Source organism: Pimephales promelas, chromosome 20, assembly GCF_988280905.1.
Source record: "Pimephales promelas chromosome 20, fPimPro1.hap1.1, whole genome shotgun sequence".
Classification (NCBI taxonomy): Eukaryota; Metazoa; Chordata; class Actinopteri; order Cypriniformes; family Leuciscidae; genus Pimephales; species Pimephales promelas.
In genome coordinates this window covers 467,314-493,738 of record NC_142788.1, presented here as the reverse complement: position 1 = coordinate 493,738, position 26,425 = coordinate 467,314, and the positions used below count along the sequence as shown (strand labels likewise).

The window sequence follows — 26,425 nt, the reverse complement described above, 5'->3', positions numbered from 1 at the left end:
GCGCGAAGGGACAAACTCTCAGTCGGCTCTGACGCGCGCGGCGGCTGGAATCCACCGAAAGTGTGTCGGGTTTTACATGAACGGTTTAGTGATGGATAAGCGGAGTAAACGGCCCAGGGAAGATGAAGAGTGTGCTGTCGAGGTGAAGCAGGTTTGTGACGGAGAGTTTTGGCGCTGGGACGCCGATGAAACGGTGGTGTTTCTGCGGAGAGAAGGACTCGAGCAATGGGAGCAGAAATTCAGAGGCAAGTAACTGTCCTCAACCCATCAAGACCAGCCTAGACTTCAGTGACATGACAACAGAGATCCAGTCGCTGCTTAATAGTCCAGTCATTTTATGAAAAAAGGTTGAACAAATTGCAACAGAAGCAAACTCAGCTGATTTTGTATCCTCAATATCCCGATAACAGTAAAATACTTGACGTGAAGGTCTCGAACCCATTTTGGCGACCCATGAGCATTATACACAGGGGAAGGAGTACTTTAGAAAGCAGCCTTTATTGTTGATTATGACAGATGGGTTCTGGTTCTGGAGAACAGGAGACACGGGTCAGGACAATGCAGAAACACAGCTAGGTAAAATAAAAGTCAATCAAATGAATCCATGTAACGTTAGGAGAAACAAAGGGAAGACAGTTGAGTGGACCTTGAATGAATGACTGCATTTATGCCCCGGCTACTGGTAACGTTATATTATCTCATTTTATTTGCATATATTTGCATATTTGGCTGTACGGGCTGTTGAGATACCGTTACCATAATTGTGCTGGTGTAAAAAAAAATTAATATAAACATTTAAAAATAAGATGTTGCGGTACTATCCTGTTTTATGGACCTATTTCCACAGTTGAAAAACACTGATCAATTTTATTACTTTTCGGTAAGTTGAACTGTATCTTTCGAATGACCTATTGATCATTTGTGTATATGTACTATTAACTAGTGGCAAAGAGCAAGAGATGATCGGTTCGAGTTAGGGTTAGTAAACTGTGTTTATTGTTTGCATTTCGTAATTAAATCGGCAGAATTCGAGAGCTGATAATCTGTCGATAGTGTCCTGCTCTGTGTAATCTGTCGGTGTCTGTTTGCTTGGTGGTTTGTGTCTGCGTGAGAGCGAGTGAAGTGCCGATTGCGTGACTCATGGTGAGGTCGTTAGAGTTGGCAGCAGATTCACTTTGTAAATGTTTTTGGCGGTGGTGCCAAAACAACTGTTCTTGTTCATTTGCCGTGTGTCTATGTAGGGCTGCTCGATTATGGAGAAAATCATAATCACATAAATCAAATAAGATGTGTTATTTTTGCAAATTAGCACAAAATTAGATTATGCACTGTTTGCCCATGTTAACAATGAAAAAAATAAACTTGTAATACATGTTTTGTTTGTCTTGATGTAAGTGAACTACTCTCAGTAAGTAGAAAATTAATTTTCATGGTATCTAAAGGTTAAATTCGGTACCCTATTCACTTGAGAAACAGAATGAATAGGCGTATGAATAGAGTATGTTTGGGTCTTATTCAAAACTTCCCCTAATGGGATTCTTCTGGGCTTTTTTCCCTCTTACTCTGGACATATTGAGGATACAAAATCAGTTGAGTTTGCGTTCTGTGTCAATGTGTTGTAGGTTGACCCCATGTCGACCCCTCACTTCTGTTAGTTGAGTTAGGCTGGTTTCATTGTGATTTCTCTCTTGTGTTATTTTTTTAGAGGAAGAAAAAAAAAATAATGGTACATTTCCAAACAAGTATGCAAACAGATGCAGTAAACAAATAATCTACCAACTAGAAAGTCATTTACAAAACCGTTAAAGCGATAGAAATTAAACATTTAATTTATTTTAAAAAAAAGAAATAACATTAAACTTCAAAAATTAAATGCGATAAACAATAAAAATTTGATAACAAAAAAAATGTGTTAAAAATGACAGTCAGAAAATCAGGAGGTAACTCTTATAATGAAGCCATTGGCCTATTTTTTTAATCAACACATCAGTTTTAGAGACTTTCTTGTTAAATGATGAACAAAGAGAGTCACGAATAACTTTAAATCGACACAGAAAAGCCTAAAGTTGGGCTCAGGATCAGTTGTGGAGATGAATCTAGCAGTATAACCTGCTGTCTCCGTCCCAGATCAACAGGACATTCATATCAGAAATAAAGAGTTTGTTGTGAGCAGCAGTGGTGGAGGAAGTACTGAATCTCAGTACTTAAGTAAAAGTACAAATAACCAGATAAATATTTACTTTAGTAAAAGTAGAAGTAACACAATGACAACCATACTTAAGTAAAAAGTACCTGATTTTGAATGTACTTTAAGTATTAAAAGTAAAAGTACTTGCATAATGTCTATTTTCTAATGATTAATAAAACATTTAATTCTAACTTATTCAACCTAATACTCCTATAATGATGGAAAAAAAATGTCACCATTTCTGAAACAAGCTTGCAATTAGGCGATATACACATCATGCTTATCCTTACTATATTATAATAACTATGTTTGGCAGTAAACGAGATTAATTTATGGTGTAATTCTGAACCTCTTGGTTTGCCATAATCCTAACTAAACGTATATTACACACGGTGTGTTTCCTATGCACGTAAAAACAAATTTTCGCATATAAATTGCACGATAAACACACTGCGTGCGAGACGCGTTTAGTTGATGTATCTATGGCAACCAAACGTCACTGGTGAGACAAACGTGCAACGAACGGACGGTGAGATTATGTTTTGGCAGGGGAAAAACTGATCAGAAAATGTAACAGAAGTTGTAGAAATGTAGTGGAGTAGAAAGTATAATAATTGCTGCAAAATGTAACGAAGTAAAAGTAAAAAGTATGCACTATTTATTCTACTTAAGTAAAGTAAAGATACGTGAAAAATGTACTTAAGTAAAGTAACAAAGTATTTGTACTTCGTTACATTCCACCACTGGTGAGCAGAGAAAATACGCACCTCTTCCCAGAACTCCTTTGCATAATCATATTCAACAATCACGTGTGGTATCGTTTCAAGATTAGAGTTGCCTAGCTTACATGTAAGTTACAATGATAGAAAATATGCAGATTATATGCTGCAAACATTCACGAGTCATGACAGCTGTTATCTTGTCCATGCTGGCTAATCATCATGATCACCCGACATGAATTACATAAAGCACGGCCATGCAAAACCAGGGTCTACCATGTATAGTTAAACGATCACTGGAAATTCTGGGCGGGAGTGAATGTTAGTTTGGATTCCAGTGCTGTCTGATGTGAGTGTAAACAGGCGGGGCATGAGATGGGATCTGTGCATTACCACTGGAGGTCACGACCCGCACAGGTCAGCTCCAGCCGGACTAAACACACCAGCTCTTCAGGGTCTCTGCATGGCTTCACGCTAGCTAGGGTTGGGTATCGCTTGAACTTTAACCATTCTGATTCTGCTTATCGATTCCTAATTTTGATTCCAGTAAGGTAAAAAAAAAACACTTAGATATCATTCACATTTAGTCTTATTATAAAACATGTAACTGCAGCTGAAGAACACTTACACGCTTGCCTGTGGTTTAAAAGTACTATGGAAAAGTAGACCTATATATTTCAAGCATTATTAAAGGCAGATAAATAATCGGTAATTAAAAAGAATAAATAAAAGTAGCAATCGCAACAAATAGACACAATTGAACAAAAGATACGATTGAAGTAATCAGTGTTTTAAGATTTCCAGGAACAGAAACTTTAATGAGCTGCTAGAGATGGGCGTGAGAGCGAGTGAAGTGCCGATTGCGTGACTCATGGTGAGGTCGTTAGAGTCGGCAGCCCTGCAGATTCACTTTGTAAATGTTTTTGGCGGTGGTGCCAAAACAAATGTTCTTGTTCATTTGCCGTGTCTATGTAGGGCTGCTCGATTATGGAGAAAATCATAATCACAATTTTTTTGGTTAGTATTGAAATCATAATTATATAACAACATTATTTCACATGTTTTTGGGAATGAGTTGCGTTTATTCAGGGCTCCAGACTTTTTTTTTTTTTTTCAACATTGTATTTATTGATTTTAGAAACATTTACATTAAAACAAGCACAGAAAGAAAAATAAAATACAAAAATACAAAATAAAAATTAAATAAATAAAAAAGAAATAATAATAAAAACAACAACGACAACAACTATACTATACAAATGTCAAGACAATGGTACATTAATAACATAATTTGTTATTCCTGGTTACACCGAAAATAAACTATTTGGTTCAGCTTCCTTTAAAAATTCTATAAAGGGGTTCCAAACTTTGAAAAACTTTCCAGATTTTCCTTTAACAATATATGTGAGTTTCTCCAAAGCCAAACAACCTGACAATTCCTGTAACCATTGTTTAAAATTAGGGAGGGCTCCAGAGTCCAGACTTACTTTTTTCATGAGGAGCACTGTGGCCCTCAACTGAAAATTTAAGGGCACACACCGTAAATCAACATCTAATCAAATATTCACATTTCTACTAATTTCCACTGTATTATTAATAAATACTTTGATATTAGATGCAGAAATGATGATGTGCTGTTTCAAAATCACATTTTATTGTGCGCTTTTATAGATGCAACAACAAGGTAAACCAACAGGACCATTGCTGTCATGGCTGTACAAATATTAAAAAATCTATCCACAAGTTTCCGAGGGGCGCTCCTGTAAAAAATAAAGTGGGTGAAACTTCCGGTGACGCGGCGGAAGTAGCATTCCAATGGTGTTTTGTGTGTTAGTTAGCGAAAAGGCTAGCTGTTTTCGGAGAATTATTTTACTATTTAAAGACGCAAATCTTTATGAGAGATGTCGTTACGGAGCTCAGGGACAACATGTGCTGTTCGCGGTTGTATGTATAACCGGACTAAACTAATTCAGTGGCTTAAACGTGATTGTTTTGAACATAAGCTGAAAACTAAATCAGAGTGATCCTGCCAGAGCCCGTCTCTGATCCTGCCAACGACTGTAGTTTCCATCACCTTCCAAAAGACGACGAATCTTCCTGTGTACATTTGTTTAAATTCTTAATATTCTCTAAACTCTATCCGCATGTGATTGGCTGTTCGCTACTGATGTTACAGCTAAACTCAGGATCAAAGCCTGTGTTGACAGAATACCAAATGTGCCAGTTAATGTATTCAAGCAGCACATTCATTTATAATTTTGAATAAACTCCAAAGCACAATGACTAAGTGTGTATTTTTTATTTTAATTGTTTGTCAGCTCGCACAACTGTCTGTCACCATGCCTTGATGAGTATTGATTATTAATAATGTTATTATAATACTCCCAATCAGCTACTGTGGAGGGTAAAGGTACTGTTATTTCACCCTTTTTAATTTCGTTGAGGTTGTGTTCCCACATCGTTAGCTAGTTTGGATCGCTGTAACTTGAATGACTGTCAACTGTTGAATGAACGAGTGTTAAGCATGTCAAATCGCGCTTTGTTTACTTCCAACCGGAAGTCGCGCCCACTTTTGACGCAAGGCCTCATGGGGCGTAGGAAACTTGTGGATACCATTAATACATTCAGAAAGAAAGTGCTGAGTAACAAGTTCCAAACGATACTTGACTTTAGTAAACATTAGGGGCACTGGCCAATAACATTACACTCTTGACCAAGTAGGCCAAAATAACTTGCTGCCTTTACTCACTTCCCCTTTTAGAGGAAGCACATCCTCCTGTGCTCCTCTGGGAAGGCCAGCCCTCGTGATTTGGCCTCCAAGCTATTGCGTCTGTTTTAAACGATTTGAACGTTTCCTTTTTGTTAAAAACAGAGCAAAGAACAACACTCGGAGATGTTTCTCCTTCTCCTTCATCGCTCTGATTGGTTTTAGGTCTCCCCACGACATCCTCTGGAAATGATCTGTCTATGATGCTTTGCCAGACCATAACTCAGTTTAACCAGGCTAGTAAACAAGGACCCTCCATGGTAATTCGAATCAAGTCCTCCACAATGTCCACATCAGGTTTCTGAGCACAGAAGAGGAGACTGGGAGGACCAGCATGATGTGCACATATGTAGGATGTTCTACAAAGATTGGGTCATTAATATAGGTTTTATTTAATCAAAAAGTAATAATTACCAATTAAATGAACAAGGATGTGATTAAAATGGGGTACCTTGTAATCAGAGCAGATACCATCATCATCTCCCATAAGGCATGGTTAGACTTTTAGTCCATGTAGTTCCTAAAGATGAGTGTGGAACTGTATAGTGTTGTGGAAATAATTCTCTGTTGCTCGAAAAGAGGAGGAAGAAGACAAGTGGAAACCTCTTCAAAGTCAAACAATCAAAAGTTTATTTTCTTGCAAGAAAACAAATCTTAAGTTGGCATTCAACATACAGAACAATGTCTACATGTGAAGGCGAAGGCTAGTCCTTCTCGGCATCCTTATAGACCTGAAAACTCAGCAAACCGTCCTCTGCAGACTGTGTCTGGTGTGCAGCAGATCGTCCCCTGTGCCGCCTAGAAAGGAAACCTGTTCATGCGGCCTTTAACTATTCTTGTTAACCATATTCAGTTCAGACAGCACAATGACGGCTGTGGTAAAGTTTCCATTGTTTAAGTGCAGCTTGACGTCACACCCCAACTACTGTTCAACCTCACACCCTTTCTGCTTTATCTCTTGTTTGATCGAAACCTGCACACATACATTACACACTCGAAATACAATGGGCTATTAAAATGTTTCCATGCTGCTTGGTCCTTTGTTAAACACAGAACAATATGCTCTCAAACAAAGCTTACATTAACTTATGCTTTTCTAACAGCTTGTTATATCTGTAATAATGCCCTTTGGATTATATGAACATCTTCCTTTAAATGCTCATGAGTACATCTTTTCCAACGTTAGTAAATCTAAAACATCTTAATAAGATGAAAGAAAACGTATAGAAGAAAATAAAAGAAAAGAAACATATATAAATGTAAATGTATAAATTAGCCATTACAGTGGACTGATGCTCCTCTGTAGCCGGATTGGACTCACAGCCATTTCTGAAAAGAGTGAAAGGAAAAACTGACCAAACAGTCTAGGTTAAGGATCAAAGTAGATGTTTGAAATGTTGCTCTGTGTTATATATCTTTATGATAATTTAAAAAGAGTCACTAACCTTGTTAAGAGTTGAAGTGGTCTATCAGGACGTCCAGCTCCTCTGCACCATAGTCTGTCAGCTCACACAACATTCAACATTTTAGACAAGAATACAAAATTAATAAATATAAAATAAAAATCAACTCCAGAGCTAAAAACGTAATTAAGAAAACACTGCTCACCTGATACTTGTACAAAAGGTGTGTCTTCTCTGGGCCTGAAGGTGTGCCACCCGGCTGGCATCTCACTCACATGATGACCTCAATAGTTGCAAAGAGATTCTCAATCCCATGTGAAGCTTTAGAATGAAGATAAGGTAGTAGCCTGAATAAGTTGAATTCTTTGTAATTGTAGACTGGAGCTGGCAATGCTATCTGTGCAAAGGGAAATTCACAGTAAAGAATTTAGTAATGGGTCTAAACATAATTTAAATATATAATATATAAAACATACCTTGAGCATGTGCATGTTTCACTTCGATGTGGCCAATCAAAATATTCCTGGTTTCCCTTCGTTTAGGATCCTTGCGTATATGATTTCGCGTTCCTTTGTTGAAACGTCGGTGTCCCCGTCGATCATAATTGATATATGCAGAGCATCCTTCATCTTCCCCTTCAGAGTATCCGCAATTATTCCAACAAATTGTGCTGTATCGTTGTTGTAAGTTTCGGAAATTTTTTAAGCCATTCTTCCTTTGAAGGTGGAGCTGGCTTTTGAGTTTGCTGAAGGGTAGTTCCTCCAAGTCGGCCGTGTTAAATTTCTGCATCGTCTCTGCCTCATCTGCGCTCTGATTTACAGCCTCTTGTCTTATAAAGCAGCCGGCAGTGGCCTTGCTTTTTGATTTATGAACATGTCACGGCATACCCTGTGCTTAAAGGGTTAGTTCACCCCAAAATGAAAATTCTGTCAGTATTTACTCACCCTCATGTTGTTCAACCCCGTAAGACCTTCGTTCATCTTCGCAACACAAATTAAGATATTTAAGATATTAAGATCGCTCCTGCATACAGTCCATAGGCTTCTTGAGGGAATGACTCTTGCTGTCCTCGAAAAGTCATTAAAGACATCGTTAAAATAGTCCAAGTGACTACAGGGGCTCAATCTTAAGTTTATCAAACGACGAGAACACTTTTGTGCGCAAAAAAACAAATAAAAATAAACAAAAATAACGACTTTATTTCAACTATTGGTTTATTTCTCCCTCTGCGCGAGTCAGGTTACTAGTTTAATAGCGTAAGCTTCTGTTATTGTACGTCACACGCATCACACACACATGACCAGCGTCGGCCAATAGTGAGCCTTCGTGTGACGTAGCTCTACGCAATCACACTACGCTAACTGACTACAGGCCCATAGAGAAGGAAGTGAATAGTTGAAATAAAGTCGTTATTTTTGTTTGTTTTTGCGCACAAAAGTGTTCTCGTCGTTTGATAAAGTTAAGATTGAGCCCCTGTAGTCACTTGGACTATTTTAACGATGTCTTTAATGACTTTTCGAGGACAGCAAGAGTCATTCCCTCAAGAAGCCTATGGACTAGTATGTAGGAGTGATCTTAATATCTTAAATATCTTAATTTGTGTTGCGAAGATGAATGAAGGTCTTACGGGGTTGGAACAACATGAGGGTGAGTAAATACTGACAGAATTTACATTTTGGGGTGAACTAACCCTTTAAGGCTAAGACTATGTTTAACTAAAGCATTGCGTTTAAACTGCAAAGTGCCTGCACTGTCGGCGAACTTTGTGTTTCCCGCAATTTTTGGGTTAGCGTCTACCGTATTCTCAGTTCATGGAGTTCGTCTCCTTACAGTACCTCTGCCGGCTGAAATCTCCAACTCACGCTTCCCGAAAATGGTGGGTTCGGGACACACGCCTCGGATACATCATCAGACTGTGGCACGCTAGCCTAATTTATAACAGTCGGGAGCCCTGTTATTAAAAAGACACCTTTCAACAATTCTTAAAAAATGTAAAGTTGAACATTTATTGCACTCTTTGAACTATTAAACAGCCCTGGTGGAAAAGCTGACATGTTTACGAAGTAATGTGTGATTTTCGAACTGAACCGAAAAACCGCGATACTGAACTCACGATTCGAATCGCGATACCGAACACACCCCGCCCCCTGCTACCCCGGCCCCGCCCCCTGCTACCCCGGCCCCGCCCCGCCCGGCTGGAAATGGAAATTTAATTAATTGCACCGCCCTGACGGCAACCGCTGAGCCCGTTGGAGAGGGGAGCGCCGGCGGATGCTAAAGAGAAAACCCTTTTCATTCAAACAAATCGACATAAACTACAGATTTGAATGGATAAAACCGATTTTGATGTGTACTAATGAGGAGCCTTGATGGAGTGATTGATCTCTCCAGAAGACTGTACAGGCCCATGAGTCTGCTCTGTGTGAGTAACGTGGTGTCGTAACGTTTGACAGAACCGAACAGTGGGACTGGATGATCAAACACGCCACTAATGATATACACTGCTGTTTATTTCGTCTTACAGGCCGAACTAACCTTAAAGAAAGAAAGATCTGTATCCATTTGAAATGAGAGGGAACTGCATTAATCACGATCCAAACAAAGATGCTACACATGGTGTTTATCTTTTAAATGAGAGGCTATAATTTGAAGATTTAAAGTGAAAACAATAGCTTGACTTGCTGACAGACGTGGAAGTGAAGTTTCAGTCTCTGACAGGCTTACGAGTGACTCTCTACAACAGTTTTCATCAGATACGCCAAACAGGAGTGTGTGTGTGTGTGTGACGCGCTTGAACGGCCTCGCACCCGAGCTTGTGCTGTTCCTGCTGCGTGACCCCTGCGTGACCTCCGCTCGTGGCTGGTGTACACATGCTGGGAATGCATAAGTGCGGTCACTCAGTGGTCAACACCAAACCCAGATTTATGTCCATGATCAGAACCAGACATGACCAAGCATTTGTTCAGGAAAATCACACACAACAGACGATCATAAGGCCCTGGACTTCCTTTAGTTCATCTTCATCCATGTTGGTCTTCCTCAACAGCCCATAATATGCCCACCTCATGCATGCCAGTCATTGATTGGTAAGGTTTTATCTCGGACAGAAAGCGGTTCACTCGTAGTTCCCCACAGCATTAGCAGGATAGCCTGAGAGATAAGAGGAGTCTCGTTTGAGTGCCTCCGATGATGTACGCCATCTCTAATCCAGCAGTGCGACCCTTGACCCCTGCAGATCCTGCCCGTACACTGTCCAGGAGCGCCAGGGTCCTCCTCCACCTGAACGTGTCCTGCCGCATGTCTGCTTGTGTAAGGGCTTGTTTTGCTGTGTCTGCGTGTGAATGTGAAAGGACATAAACCTGCGGATGCGTTTCAGCTGATTATGACGCGTTCAGTTAAATAAAACACATGTTAGGGGGTGATAGTGTTTAGGGTTGTGCGATATAGATAAAACAATTATTATGATATATTTCATATCGTTCGGTATTGATAATTATTGACTTTTTTTTAGACATTTGACATTTAAACCACAGTTTTTTATTTATCCACATTATTAAGGCAAACAACAAATTATATTAGTTTTAGCAGTCAAAAACTAAAAATGTAAACAAAAATATCATCTTTGTCTTAAAGCTACACTGTGTGATTTTTACCCCCATCTAGCGGTGAAAAGGTATATGACCATCCATCGAATATTAATTTCTGTTCCTCTCAATTCCGATTTCGTTTTAACTCCTACGGTGGCCAATGTAGTCCAAGATTAACGTGGCTTCCAGTTCGACCTCGTCCATGAGTGTTAACTCAAACGTAAAGGCGAATCTTGAATTAACGGGTATGTCCCTCTTTGGCTAATGTACTTTCAAGATGGAGGGGCAACATGGCGAACCCCTTACCCGTATGTATTTCCAATGGCATATTATACACTGACGAGAATAATTACTTGAACGAAGTAAATATACATTAATGAGCACATATATTTTTGAAAGAACTAAGTGTTTTTAGCTAAGAATAAACTAAAAGAGTTACGCGTTTGTGATGATGTAAGATGCACCCAAACGCACCAGGGTTCGAGTGTTCATCGCTGCTGTGCGCCGGGCACCGCTGCAGACGAGCCCAGTGTGCAGACACCCGCAGTTACAGCAAGCGGCCACCAGGGTGAAGGGTGTGTCACTGGTTCCCAGTCGAGCTCAGTGTTATCATCTGTCTTACAGAGCACGGCATAACCGGGCCAGGACTGCCGTACCTCAACGAGGGGCTTTTGGAGAAGATGGGCATCTCGTAAGTGTTGCTTCAACTATTTAGTTATGCTGCTTTATTAACAAACCGAAGTCATTTAATATTAGCCTAATGCCACAGTCTGGCCCTGTCTGATAATGAGCTGCTGATTTCCAGTGCATGTTTTGCATAATTGAAATGGGGTGGTGTCGTTTAGGCCTCTGGGGTCACGCCTGCAGATCCTGCACTGCCTTCAGAAGCTCTGGCAGATCTCAAACGAACCCATGAAGGTAAGCCGAAGCTTTCTCACGCGTGCTGGTCAATGCCGGGCCTTTCCACGGGTGCTGTGTGTGTTCCAGGTGTTCAACGACCCCATCCACGGCCACATCGAGCTGCACCCGCTGCTGCTGCGCTTCATAGACACGCCTCAGTTCCAGAGGCTGCGCCACATCAAACAGCTGGGGGGCACGTACCTGGTGTTCCCGGGGGCGTCCCACAACCGCTTCGAGCATTCGGTCGGGTAAGGTGTCCGCTACACACTCCTCGCGCCTCACGGGACGGACGGACGGACGCGTGTGTCTTCAGAGTGTGTTGTGTTTGTGTGCTGCAGGGTGGGCTATTTGGCGGGATGTCTAGTCAAGGCTCTGAACGAAAGACAGCCAGAGCTCTTCATCACCAAGCAGGATATCCTCTGTGTGCAGATCGCTGGCCTGTGCCATGACCTGGGTGAGTGACGCACGTGCTCAGACAATGAGAGACTCGTGTTCGTTAGAATCAGATGATGAAATGATTGCTTTGAAGGAGACAGTTTAATAATCAGGCACAGACCGGTTTTCAGATCATTTAGTTTAGTTTAGTTTATTTCACAATAACTCAGTACATTTTACTTCGACAGAAGCAGTTGTTGGGGTATACATACAGTAATATAGACAGAAGCAATATAAATTATGCAGTACATCACACATTACAATTGCAACTACTACCCTAGTACACCATAGATCAATGTAACTTTCCCAACAACTGATCAGGAAAACAGATATATTCTATTGTGAAAATGGATCCCCAAGAAGCAATAGCTTATAAATAGGGGTCCATCATCATCTCGCATCCTTCTTGAAATGTACAAACTTTGTCCATAATCCAGATCAGATGAGCGAGCCGCGTCCCCCCCGTCAGACATGTTAATCTCAGAGCACACACTGATGTTTTTGTGTCGTTAAAATCACCTTTCTGTCTGTTGTCCAGGTCACGGCCCATTCTCTCATTTGTTTGATGGCCTGTTCATCCCTAAAGTTCGACCTGGTGAGAAGTGGAAGGTGAGTGTGCAAGCGTGTGAACGGCCTGCTCCTGGGAGGAAGAGGAAGAGGAAGAGCAGTCACGGGGGACCATCACACTTGTGCCTGATGCTTTGAAACTAACTTTTCAGAAAATCAAAATAATATATATTTTTTTAATCAGACAAAATGTACCCGTTGGCCCTCGCACACCGAGTCTGAAATTCACGTCCGAATTTTTTCGCACGTAAAAAAATAAATACGACCTCGGGTTATGTCAAGCACGAACGAGCTGATGCCGCTGCTAAGGAAGCTCTTAATCAGGAATTAATGATTGTCAAATTCCTCCATCAGACCGATTATTAACTGATATATTTTAAATAAGTGGCCAGAAGTGGAATATGTGCAAGAATAATAAATTGAATGAAACTCATCTGGAAATAACAAACAGACTTTCTATCAATTTTAAAACTAGATTTGATCAAGTGGTCTGCACCAGATGCCGTATGGGTCATACAAGTTTGACTCATGCTTTTCTGCTTAAAGGTGAAGACCCAACTTTATGTATGTTTTGTAAAATTCCCTTATCTGTCAAACATTTTTTATTGGATTGTCCTTGACTTAACGCAAGCCGAAGGCTCTTTTATCAAGTTACTTCTTTGAAGGACATATTTGATGAGATTATGCCTGAAAAGGTTCTGGATTTTTTTTTATCATATGTTAATTTAAAAAAATATACTGTTTAATATGACTTCTTGTTTATATTTGTTATGTTTTTGTTTTATTTATATGATATTTGTATTTTTGTAAATGAATTTTTGTCATGTAAATAGCTCTGACTGCTGACATGGCATGAAATAAAATAATCTGAATCTATGTCAATCACGCTCGCACACTGCCTCTGAAACCTTCGTCCGTCGTAAAAAAATTGAATCGGGTTCAATTTTCTGCGTTTTGCGCATCCGTAGTGAGCAATTTTAATGGTGTTTGACATATAAGAACCACTGAGTCAGGAATATGAAAAAATGTATACGAAAATCTCGGACTCAGTGTGCAAGGGCCTTTATGGTGCGTTCCCACTGGACGCGAATGATTTCAATGTTAAGGCAATGCAAAGACGCGTTACGCGCGTAAAAAATTCCTGCGGCGCGAATGAGGCGTAGAGCGCGGCGCGGTGTGGTAGACGTGAATACGCCTCAGTCGCGCGGCAAGTTTATGTAAATGGCACGAATTGAGGGTCTGGTGCATTTTGTGCGTTACACGCTAATGATTTAGTTAGTGCTATTTGTGCATTCACGCGTTTGACGCGAAATCGCTCCTGCCGCCCGAGTTAAAAAATCTGAACTTTGTCGTCAATCCCCGCCACGTTAACCAATCAGGAGCCTGCTGCTGTCACGTGGTGAAGTGTCTGGATGCTTCAGTACATTATTTTGTAATATGACTAAACGCCTGGTGTGGTTCTAATGCACAACAAAGCAAATATTTCATCACTCAAAACTTTATTTCAAGAAACGAGACATGTTCATTTTGTATTGATTGTTATTTATTCCATATCTAGATTATATCAAATATTATTATGATGTAAAGACAACCAACATACATGTGCATAAGTTCGTGTCTGGACTTGAGGGAGAAAATTATGATATGTGAAGTGTAATGTAATTGTTTAGTTGGTCTCGCGTCCCATTGAATGACACGGGGAGGCGGGGGTTATGAGCTATACTAGGACCGGCCACAGGGGGGCGATCGAGGCGTTTTGGCTTCACTTTTGAGGGCTTGTGCGGCACGCTTGGTCCACCTAAAAGAGCCGTCAGAATCGATGTCCTATTCTCGTTTCGTAAACTTGTGTTAGTTTGTCCGACAGTGGAATCGTTCTTCGAGTGTAAAGTGACGGCCGTGTGTGTGTTCTCCCGCCTCACTGCAGATGTGTGTGTGTGTTCTCCCCGCAGCACGAGACCGCCTCAGTGCAGATGTTCGACCACCTGGTGAAGGTCAACCAGCTGGAGGCGGTGATGATGCATCATGGGCTGAGGCTTCCAGACGACCTGGTGTTCATCAAGGAGCAGATCGCCGGGCCGCTGGACTCCTCTGTGCTGGACCGCTCGGTACACACACACACACACACACACACCGCAGAGCAGATCGACTCGTTAAACAGCTGGCGTCGTGATGTGAGAAATGATAAATCACGACTCAAGGCCAGATGTGTTTGAAACAAAAACGCTTGTTGAGTTTCGCTAATTGAGCTGCAATCGCCTTGCTTACATTTTAATGTGTTGTGTTTGCAGGGGCTGAAACTCAACATGGTTGTACATTTAAGCTGAGAATACTTTGATTCGAAACGTTTCACACACATTTTCATTATCAAAACTAATAATCCATATTCACCTCTCAGACTTCCAAAATATTGATTCTGCTTAAAAATATTCGACAGGCGATTTATATGAGTAAATAACGGAGTGAATATTGTGGAAGTTAATTTAGTTGGTCATCTTCTGCCGATGGGTGTGCAGGTCATGTGATCTCCTGCTGCGAATGTTGCTCTAGTAATTCCGTTTCGTGAGGTCATTTAGTAAAATCACTTTGACGGAAGTATTGTGACCCTCGATGACATCATCAAACCCCGTTCACCAGCTCCACAGCGCCACCCAGTGCCTCCAGTTAGATCTGAGTTTTAGTGTGTGTTTAGCATTCACGGTTTCTATGTTTCGAGTATGGCTGCACACCTGTTCCTCTGACCCGCAGTGGCCGTATGAGGGCCGACCTCTGGAGAAGTCCTTCCTGTACGAGATAGTAGCAAACAAACGCAATGGCATCGACGTGGACAAGTGGGACTACTTCGCCAGGTAAGAGGGGTCGTGGAGGTGAGGGTTAACCCTGGTTCAGCTGAGTGAAGTGTGTGTTGTCATGGACAGGGATTGCTATCACCTGGGGATCCAGAATAACTTCGACTACCGGCGCTTCCTGAAGTTTGCTCGCGTGTGTGAAGTGAGAGGAAAGAAGCACATCTGCACAAGAGACAAGGTACGGTTTGGGGTCATACTCAATGTGTGTGTTCACTGATTTAGTGCTCGTGATTTTAAACTGAACTACCCATTGGGATACAATTGACCAGCAATTAATGCCCAGATATATTAATTCTTCTCGTTTGCTCCCAGTGTCATGAACCCTCTGGGGTCAGGGGAGAGTTGGTCCCTGACATTTGTGCTTTTTACAGTTGCTTATAAGCATATTAATGGCTGACGTCTCATGACACTGTATTCTGCACAAACTGGCCTACAATATGTGTACAGAAATTATTATAATATGACGCTCAAGAAACATTTATGATTATTATCCACGTTGAAAACAGTTTTTTACATTTTTATTTCAGGATTCGTTGATGAATAGAAAGTTCAAAAGAACAGAATTGATCTGAAATGAAAGCTTTTGTAACATTAATCACAAGTTTGGGGTCAGTAAGAATTTATTTTTTATTTTTGGGGGAAAGAAATTAGAAAATACTTTTATTCAACAAGGATGAGTTAAATTGATCAAAAGTTACAGTAAAGACATTTATAATGTTAGAACAGATTGTATTTTAAATAAATGCTATTCTTTTGAACTTTCTATTCATCATATAATTTTGGGGGGAAAATGGCACACGACTGTTTTCAACATTGAAAATAATAAGTTATGTTTTTTGAGCATGAAATCCGCATATTAGAATGATTTCTGAAGGATCATGTGACACTGAAAACTGATGTGTAATCAGCAACACTAATGATGTTGAAAATTCAGCTTTCAAATTACATTTTAAAATCGAAAACAGTCATTTTAAATTGTATTATTCATTATATTAAATTAAATTAAAATATCATAGTGAGAGAGAAGAGACATAAAAAATCTTACTGATCTAAAACTTTAGCCCGGTAGTGTAAGTGTGCATAGCAGTGCCATTCATTCACACAGAGACGCGTAACATGCAGGCTTCATATTAAACAGTCTTTAGCGCTTTACAGACACTTGTATATTACGATTACAGTACTTCAGATTAAAGAAGCGTTCACGATCCTCAGCTTGAAAGGAAGCGGCGATTCCAGGACTCGTTTTGTTTTCTATGTTTTACAGAAGCGCAATGTTGACAGAGAAGACCTTTCTCCATTTTAGATGATGTATAGCTTTTCTCTGCTGCTGTGTGAAGTAAACGTGTCTGTGATTGTGATCCTCACGCTCTCCAGAGTGCTAACACAAATATGAACGTTTGCCTAGTCCGCTGTTATTAGCTTAAACTGAGGGCGCGCCCCATGAGCCGGGCCTGATGGGGTCAGTCGCGCTGATCGACACTTCTTCAGTCGCAGGGGTCACGAGAGAAGCATCGACCCGTTGAATGAAGACGGTTGACATCAGCGTGTGTGACTCCTCTAGGTCTGAGGATGAGTGTTAGCGCCCGCCAGCTTTAGCTTTCGCTGTGTCTGGTCTCAGTCTGGGCCCGGTTTGATGGGGTGTTTCGAGTTCCTGATGGGGTGATCTGTCTTTACCCGCAGGAAGTTGGCAATCTCTACGACATGTTCCACACTCGCAACTGCCTCCATCGCCGGGCGTATCAACACAAAGTGGGCAACATCATCGAGACCATGTGTGTATCGTACCCTTTAACGACACGTTTTTCGTTTCCCTGGCTCCGGGTGTGTTTCACTGCTCTGTGTTTGTGTCAGGATCACCGAGGCCTTTGTAAAGGCTGACCCGCACATCCAGATCCAGGGCTCTTCCGGCAGGACGTTCACCATCTCGTCCGCCATAGAGGACATGGAGGCCTACAGCAAGCTCACAGGTCGAGGTCGTGAACACATGACGCTGCAGGAGCGATGGAGTTCGGCTGATTCATGAGAGATTGTGTCTGTGTTTAGATAACATCTTTGAGCAGATCCTGTACTCGTCTGCGCCGGAGCTGTCCGAGGCCCGAGACATCCTGCACAACATCGTCTGTAGACGGCTCTACAAGTGTGTGGGTCAGACCACGTCCGAGACGCATGTGGACGTGTCGCCGGTGAGTCCAGCACTTTTCCAAACTAATGAATGCAGTTCAGAGTGCTTTACAAAATTGAAAAAAGATGAAGGTATGAATGCGGTCATCAAACCCTCCACTTCAGGGTTCACTGCATATTCAGAAGCCAACAAATGAACTCAAGTGGGCCGATTTGGGGGCGCTGACCTTTACATTACTTGTGTAATTTGACGTTGACTCTGACCCGTGTCATGAACAAGTGTTTCTGCCTAGCGGTTCGTCGGCTGAAACCCAAAGTGCGGCTGCACAATATTGGAAAACATTTGCATTGCGATATTTAGTATTTGTTGCGATATGAAAAGGAATGAATCATTGAAGACTGTTTTGGGTGATCTTGTAGGCGAGTGAATCTGCATAGGAAATGAAGCCTAAAAACGTAAGGTCACACAAGGGTTAAAGGCTGCATGATTCGGACCTAAAACACCCGTCACAGCCTCAGTCTGTCCATTAGGCCTTTTCACTCTCTCTGGGCTATAATTGTCCATTTTTCTTGATTCCCTGTAATCCAATTATTTACAACAAAAAAAAAAATGAGGGGATATAATATAAAATAAAATGTTATATAATTTCCTAATATAGATTGTACATTCAGCTGTCGATAGTGAGCGCTGTTTACATTATGCATTTTGTGGTCAAAATATATAAAGATATATATTGGTTTCGATATATATATAAATGGTTTCATCCCGTCATAGTGACTGAACATGTCAGACGTGTATCTACACCGCACGGCGAATCACATCTACACCGCACAGCGAATCACATCTACACCGCACAGCGATATATCGGCCGATATTTGGCATTTTTAAAATATCACCTCTTAAAATAAAACCTCTTACAGCATCACCGCGCCTCCCGACGCCTCAAACCCATCACCAAATCAACACAGCAAACTTTTGGGGATCGAGCTTTCGCCGTCGCTGCTCCCACCCTTTGGACCTCACTCCCCATCCACATCAGAAACTCGGACTCACTGACCACCTGCAAAAAACTACTGTTTCACCTTGCCTACCATTGATTGATTGTTCCATTTGTAAAGCGTCTTTGAGTTCCTTAAAGTGCTATATAAAACTTATGTATTATTATTATTATTATAATATCAGCATCTGGGGCTTCAGAACTGCTCATCAAATAAAGTAAATGGTATGTGCAAAAGTAATGCGTTTGCTTTTATATGATTTGTAACAGAAAAGCCAAACAATCAGCCTAAAATACTCTCTCATTTACCGTCAACATTCAGCAAATGCGCATCTACATCATTTAAACAACTCTCTGAATATCTAATAAACATTTGATTTCACAAACCGTGCAGATTTAATGGAATCCAGCTGTGGTATCTTGTGAAGTGTGTGTGTGTGTGTGTGTGTGTATCCGGTATAACCGTGTTCCTGCGAGTGAGTGAACACGAACAGAAGAGACGCCATCCAAACACTTTAAATCCTTTATTTCTAAATCTGCCGTGCTGTATCCAGTGTCATATTCATGCCGTCTCACTGTGTGCTGCTGTATGTGAAATTAGCGTTACCCTGCCAAAGGTTAAAGTCAAAAAAAGTTTTTTTTTTTTTTAATATACCAAGCAACACTAATAGAGAGATACAACCGCGATCGGACGATAAGAGCAGATCACGCGTGACTGATGAGAGCTGTCTCGGTACTATAGTACGGTCTAAATCCTGATATCATCTCTCCGAGAAAGAAACACAGTTGTGAGGATACTGCTTTCTCCAGTATCTTTGACAGAAAAGGCAGATTCGAGATCGGCCTGTGATTGACTCAAGTTTTTTTAATAAGAGGTTTAATAATAGCCAGTTTTCGGTACATATCCAAATGACAAAGATTAATTTTAAATGATTTTAAAGGGTCAGTTCATGTGACTACAGCGGTTCAACCTTAATATTATGAAGCGGCGAGAACACTTTTGTGACGCAAATGATGAGAGAATATTACAATATCCGCATTGGTGTTTGGATGAGCAAAAGTCTTATGGGTTTGGGATGACACGAGGGCGAGTAAATGATGACCGTTTCATGGTGTGGGTGAACTAGGGTTGTGCCGATAGACGATAGTATCGTGTATCGACGATAGTCTGACATATCGCCGATGGCAGATGCCTTTGACGATATCAATACGATAATTGGCTCGTTTTACCATAATGTATTAAATTATTATTATTAGGCCTATTATTATTATTATAAAGCTAGTATTGTTATTAAATGAATATTAGGAACTACAATCAATTTGCCTTGCCTAAATTTACAACGACATCACCTCATAACAATTGCATCAACACACTAATGAGGACTCCTCTAAGAGAATGTTTTTAAAACAGACTAAAAAACATCCCACATCAAAATTTAATTGCAAGGTGATCCATTCACAAATTATCAAGTGTGCTCGTTTTAACAGACGCAAAATTCAATTTCCTACAGATCCAAGATGAAAACGGCATCGTTGTTCGTCAGTATTTGTTTCCGTAACACATTAACAAAACGTTTAATGACACTAACACTAAAAACAATACAATTACTAAATAGTATTAATAATAATATCACTAAAATAGTATTATAGTTACCGTTATCATCGTCGTCTCTGAGGGAACGCGGCGTTAATGCAGATGCCGAAAGCAGTCCGTTTTTACTTTCACTTTCAGAGATTGAGCGCGTTTACATGCGACGACTTTCTTAACCTGATTATGTTGAATAAACTTGACAATGCATGTGGTCATGTAAACGTTTCCTTTATCTGAGTCAAGTCATAAGTATAAACCGATCGACTCAGCTAGACGTTTGGCCCTTGCTCTTGTTTCTCCCGGCATTTAAAACACATTAACCCGCGTACTTCGTGCTTACTGAAGTGCGCATGTGAAGTGCGCAAAGAGCGCACTGCTAGGGCTTTTTCTGACCCAAGAAATTATTAAAACGTGTTTTCATCTCGTGCAGAAATAGGCCCTAGTCAAAATGCTTCATGTAACGGCATGAGGATAGGCTAATGTGTCCGTAAATTTCCCGTTGACAAACAAAAGGATTAGGATCTCTTTTTTTTTTTACCTCACTATACCAGGAAATAACCTGATCCTATTAATAAACACTCCACCTTTGCTAGCAAAATAGAAAAAATATTCTCGTATATAAAACGAAGTAGGCTAATAAAACAAGCAAATTAATGAGTAGGCTAAATAATCAAGTTAATAATTAAATGTTAGCCCCGCCCCCTCACGATACTATCGTGTATCGCCGATCTCACAGGCTGACGATAGGACGATATGAAAATGGAGCATATCGCCCAACACTAGGGTGAACTGAACCTTTAACCCCAGAGGGTCAAAAATGACCGAAAACTGTTACGTTTTGAAATGTTTAATTTTTTTGCTACATCGGATGGGGCTGAAACTTGGTGACTTTTGTTCTATTACCTATATGAACACACACAAAAATCAAGGAGATGATTCTGATTTGTTAAAGGGTCGTAAAAAAAAAAAGTCACACTTAGCTTCCTCCCGGTCAAAAATGACCGACATAGGAAATGAATGGGAAATACGAAAAAATAGGAAAACTCAGAGAAACTTTTGGTGGTACAAGCTACAGATCAGCAACTGTGCAGAAAAAAAGTGTACAGCAATGAAGGGGTGACACTCTAGAACATCAAGAGTGCAAATAAGACCCCCCCCCCCCCCCCCACACACACACACACACACACACGCACACACATACACAGATAAACTGGCAAGACTGCACCAGCAAATTTGTAGAATGTGAAAAATAAAATCAATAAATGAGAGAAAAATCTTGCTCAAATGCGCACTCACACACACACACACGCACACAGACATGAGAAATCATGTCTAAACCAACAAAAAGAATCAAAAGGCCTTTCTATGTATTTGAATAGGAAGCTATAGGCAGCCTACAGGACATTGCACACATGTAACTATTTTTTAAAGCCACTAGGTGGCGCTCTTCTACTTGAATTATTATTTTTTTTATTAGCCGACACTCTATTTTAATGTGAAATGTTGTATTTATTGAAAAAAAAATAAAAAACAATATAAAATAAAAATATGTATATTAATTCTAATGGAAAAAATAGCTCATAAAAATTATATAATTAATGCAAAGTATCATAAAAAATTCAAAAAATTCTAAATAAAAATCATAAAATATTATAGAACAAAAATATATTTGAATGGTTATCCTGGGAAGAAGTAAAGTAAAATTTTAAGGCTTCGTCCGTTTTTGACCGGGAGGAAGCTAAGTGTAACCCATTTACGAAGAAGCCCAGAGGGTTAACTTGGTTTCAGGGGTTGATGACCTCTACAGGAGGAAGTCCAGTGAAAACACTGCGTTTGTCTCTTCAGTTGCTTGTAGATCCAGTTAATAAAGAGCCAGGTGCAGTGTGTGTGCTGACCTCTGATCTCTTGCAGGAGAAGCTGCTGGACTGGGCGAAGGAAGTGGCCCGATCCAAACCCAGCGGCACAGATGCCAACCTCATCGCGGAGGACTTCGTCGTCAGTGTACGTGGAACATCTCATTGGTCTCTCATGTAGTTTGTGGTCTTTATCTCGTCCTGTGAGGTAATACAGTTGTAGTTTTAGAATGCCAGTGTTGCGGGGAAGGGAACATTTATTACCAGTTGAGAAGTGCATGCTTGTTCATGTCTTTTCCCTTTTTTATTGTGACATGACTGCTGATGTAAGCGTAGTACAGCATGTCAAGCTGTCAGCTGTCCTCGTTTGTTCTTCAGGTCATTCACATGGATTATGGAATGAAGGAGAAAAACCCCATCAACAACGTCCATTTCTACTGTAAGAACGATCCCAGCAAAGCCATCAAGATCCGCAAGAAACAGGTAACAGATGTTCAGGAAGATCCTCTTTAGTCCAGCTGACCAGGCTGCAAGACAACTTTATTTATGGCACAGCTCATACACTATGGCAGTTCAAAGTGCTTTACACAGCAAGAAATTAAAATCATCACAAAATAAAAGCAAAGAAAATTAAAACAGACGTCTCCCATGAGCCTCACATCGGACAGGAGATTAGGTGCAACGTAATCAGGGGTAACGCTTTATTTCCATGGTCCACTTTAGACATTCTACTAACTATAAGTAACCTTTCAACTACATGTCAACTAACTGTCATTAGAGTATTAGTAGACTGTCAGCTTAATATCTGCTAACACTTTATTTTGTTGGTCCCCCAACAGACATTCAACTGACTGTAAGTAACTTGGCGACTACAAGTCAACTTCTTCTCCTAACCCATAACCTACCAGTCTACTGACAGTCTACTATAATATACTACTACTCTAATGAGAGTTAGTTGACATGTAGTTGAAAAATTACTTCTAATTAGTAGAACGTCTAAAGTGACTATTGAAATAAAGTGTAACCTAATCAGGTATAGTCACTAACAAACAAGTAGCATTTCCAGTTATCAGTTCCTGTGATCTACTGAGGAGGACACGCCGATCGGAGGATGGATGGAGTCTTTGGTAGAAAGAAAGAAAATGAAGGAAAGGTTTAGGATATGAAAAAATGCACAAAATCCAAACATCAAACATGACCTACGACAGCGCTGACACAATCAGTGGAGCCACGTCCGCACACGGCCCCTAACAAGAACACACACAACCGAGGACTTATAGGTGCAAAATCCAAATAAACCCTGCGGAGAGATTGTGGATGTGAGTTTAGATGTGGCGAATCGTTCGTTTGATGATGGCGTTACGAACTGTTTTCTTTTCAGTGTATTACCACAAAGACAAACATGCGTGTCTACAGAGTTGATGAATGTCCATGTTAGCTTGAATGAGAACACCTGATGAGGTGGCTGTGTCGTCTGACAGGTGTCCAAACTCCTGCCGGAGCAGTTCGCGGAGCAGCTGATCAGGGTCTTCTGCAAGAAGACGGACGACAAGAGCCTAGAGGCGGCCAAGAAGTACTTCGTCCAGTGGTGCATGGACAGCAACTTCACTAAACCGCAGGTGGGACATCTCCAGCTCTGCGTACACTCATTGAAATGGACATTTTAACAAACAGACCATCTATTGCTCAGTTTATGGACACATTTGTGTTGTTTTTGTTTAAGGTTTAGTTAAACAATGGTTTGAGAATGGACACAGTGAATGGTGTGGACCGATAACGGATTTTGAAGGCCGATACCGATACAAATATTTTTGGGTTTTAAAATCCGATATTCCGATATATCGGCCGATATTTTATTTATTTATTTGAAACTGGACATGATAGTCACAAATTTTGTCCTGCTTATTTGAGTTGAGAGAACTGATGGGGATGTTCTTTTAATTGTTATTCAAGCGATGTATGTCTCGTGACCAACTCAACGAGTGTTGCCAACAGGAACGGTGTAGAGCGCCCTCTGGTGGACAAACTACACAACTCCAACACTCATGACATGGTTCAAGCGTGTTTCGTCCGTTTTTATTTTATTTTTGAAACATTCGTTTATCGGCCAATATAACTGCCGATACCGATAGTTTGGAAAATGCCTAATATCGGCCGATAATATCGTTCTGCCGATATATCGGTCTGGCTCTAGTGTGGACTGATCGAACACTGGTGCCGTGTGTTGTGTTGCAGGATGGAGATGTGATCGCCCCAGAGCTCACGCCGCTGAAGCGAGACTGGCACACGCTGGAGCAGGACGACAGCGACAGCGACCACAGGGAAGACATGCGTCCGGGAACGAGAGATCAGACGCCCAAGAGGACGGCACGCAATATTAAAGTCAACCTTTTTCAAGCTCAGGGTGAACGCAAGCTCTGAAGAACCGGCCGGGATCTCAAACAGCTTTCAGACGCTCATTCAATCATCCAACGTGTTTTCAAACTTCAGTTCCTCTATTGAGTTTTATTTTCTTGTTCTTTATCAGGGTTTTAATTCAGGTCAAGCTTTATCATGAACGATCACGTCTCTCTCCACCATCATGCTTTGCCACAGAGAGAAAGGTCTTCTGTTATTTTTTATTTATTTAAAAGGTTTTATTAGGGACTCTCTGATACTAGTTCATGTTGTTGAACAGCCACCGCTCAGTTCCACTATACTGGGTCTTTTCTCAAGTGTGATGACAGCATATATAGTATATATCTTTATTTGGGCTGAATGTTTTTAATACTTGAAATACTTTATATACCAGTAGTCGGTGGGATGAACCGTTTGTCCTCAGCGATATTTCATATGTTCTCATCTTATCAATACAGGGCTTTACTATGAACCAAAACCTCCATGATTGTGTTGTTGAGCTCGGTTAAACTCATTTAAATCACATTTCTTCACCGCACAATCATATCGAGTCAGTTGTGCTGGAAAATGTTGAGTTGACGAATGTAGTGACATAATGCATGTTGTGCGGGAGATTTTTCTGATGTCGTGTTGAATCAATGCAGTCTCAGTGTTCCTGCACAGCGTGTGAATGAAAGTGTGGTTTTCCAGCAAAAGGATTAAAACGGCAATGCAAGGAGAAACGGTCTGATTCTTCTCTCTCTCTTGTGTTCGTAGTGTGCTATATTCATGATATATTCATGCTTTACTGTTGCGTTGTGTGATTTATCTGGTGGATGTACAGTACAGAAGAGGATTCGCTGAGCGAAGGGCCGACTGAGATGAGTGTGTCTGTACCAGATTTAGCAGTAAAAGCTCCACAATGATATTCGTTCTTTACAAAGAAAAAACGTGTCTTACAAAATTTAAATCCATCTATTGTGTTATGTGAACGATTAGGGGGACGATTTTCAGATCATTTTGAAGTAGAAACTCTAGGCGACTACATCCGTTAGTCAAGAGTCTTGTGGACGCATATTTAGCATGTGTTTATGGCCTTATTTCAGAAACTCTCATTTTTAGTTTTTTCAATAACCATGCATAAACAATATTCTCTCAAAAATACAAACATGTACATACATGCTGCTCACATATTATGGTAGCCCTGTTGGTGCTAAATAGAGTGTAATTTCACCTGTGTCATTAATATGTTTATAAGCAACTGAAATAAGCACAAATGTCAGGGCATGTCAGAACATCAGAACAAACACCCTAGACCCCAGAGGGTTAACTCTTTCCCCACCAGCATTTTATTTAAAAAAAAAAAAAGAAAAGTTGCCAGCCACCGCCAGGCGTTTTTGACCATTTTTACTAAAATATTAACGGCCCCCAGAATATTTTTTCAGTGAATATCTGACCAGACTCTGCTCAAACAAACAAAAAACATTGTATTAATGCTTCATGCATTCTTTTCTTTTTCATCAACACATGAATATGGGTCAGTTTCATTAAAAAAGCTGAGAAAATCACGTTTGTGTCAGACTCCCTCCAGATCAGGTTCAGAAAGATGATCTAATAGTTAGAGTCCATCAACACCCCTGATGCTTGCACGGGATCGCTGATTTTTGCATATTCTTCACATGTGTTTTCAGCAGGAAATTTAGCACTCTTTCAGAAGATGTCATAGCGCCCCCTATCGTATAAAATTGAAAACACAAAGACGTAAGACACAAATTCTGTCAATAGCAGGGAATGAGTAAATGAGTGAGTAATTTATTGTCCACAAGTGGAAATTTGTCCTTGGCTTCACTATACATCACACACAAGGACACCAACACAAAAACATAAGAAAAAAATACATAAATTAAAAACAGTAACATTACCATGCAGCTATACTTAGCTTACATACAGTATATCCACATTATATTACAAATGATTTGATATACCTCCGCCATACACTTAAATAGCTCCAGAAACTGGGTCCCACTGGGTCATCCTGGGTTGTAATCTTGGGGACGGCCCCCGAGGCAGAGGG

General features: G+C 40.6%; 1 protein-coding gene across 1 annotated transcript; it reads left to right on the top strand.

Annotated features, from left to right (window-relative positions):
- samhd1a (SAM domain and HD domain 1a) lies at positions 1–25,094 on the top strand. Its single transcript, XM_039682414.2, has 16 exons — positions 1–245; positions 11,289–11,355; positions 11,510–11,582; positions 11,652–11,812; positions 11,903–12,018; positions 12,538–12,608; positions 14,516–14,671; positions 15,312–15,412; positions 15,482–15,590; positions 17,093–17,184; positions 17,264–17,379; positions 17,456–17,595; positions 22,034–22,123; positions 22,354–22,458; positions 23,457–23,594; positions 24,211–25,094. Exons 1-16 carry the CDS (start codon positions 77–79, stop codon positions 24,394–24,396), a joined length of 1,890 nt encoding a protein of 629 aa, XP_039538348.2. The 5' UTR covers positions 1–76; the 3' UTR covers positions 24,397–25,094.
- Positions 25,095–26,425: the final 1,331 nt, after the last annotated feature.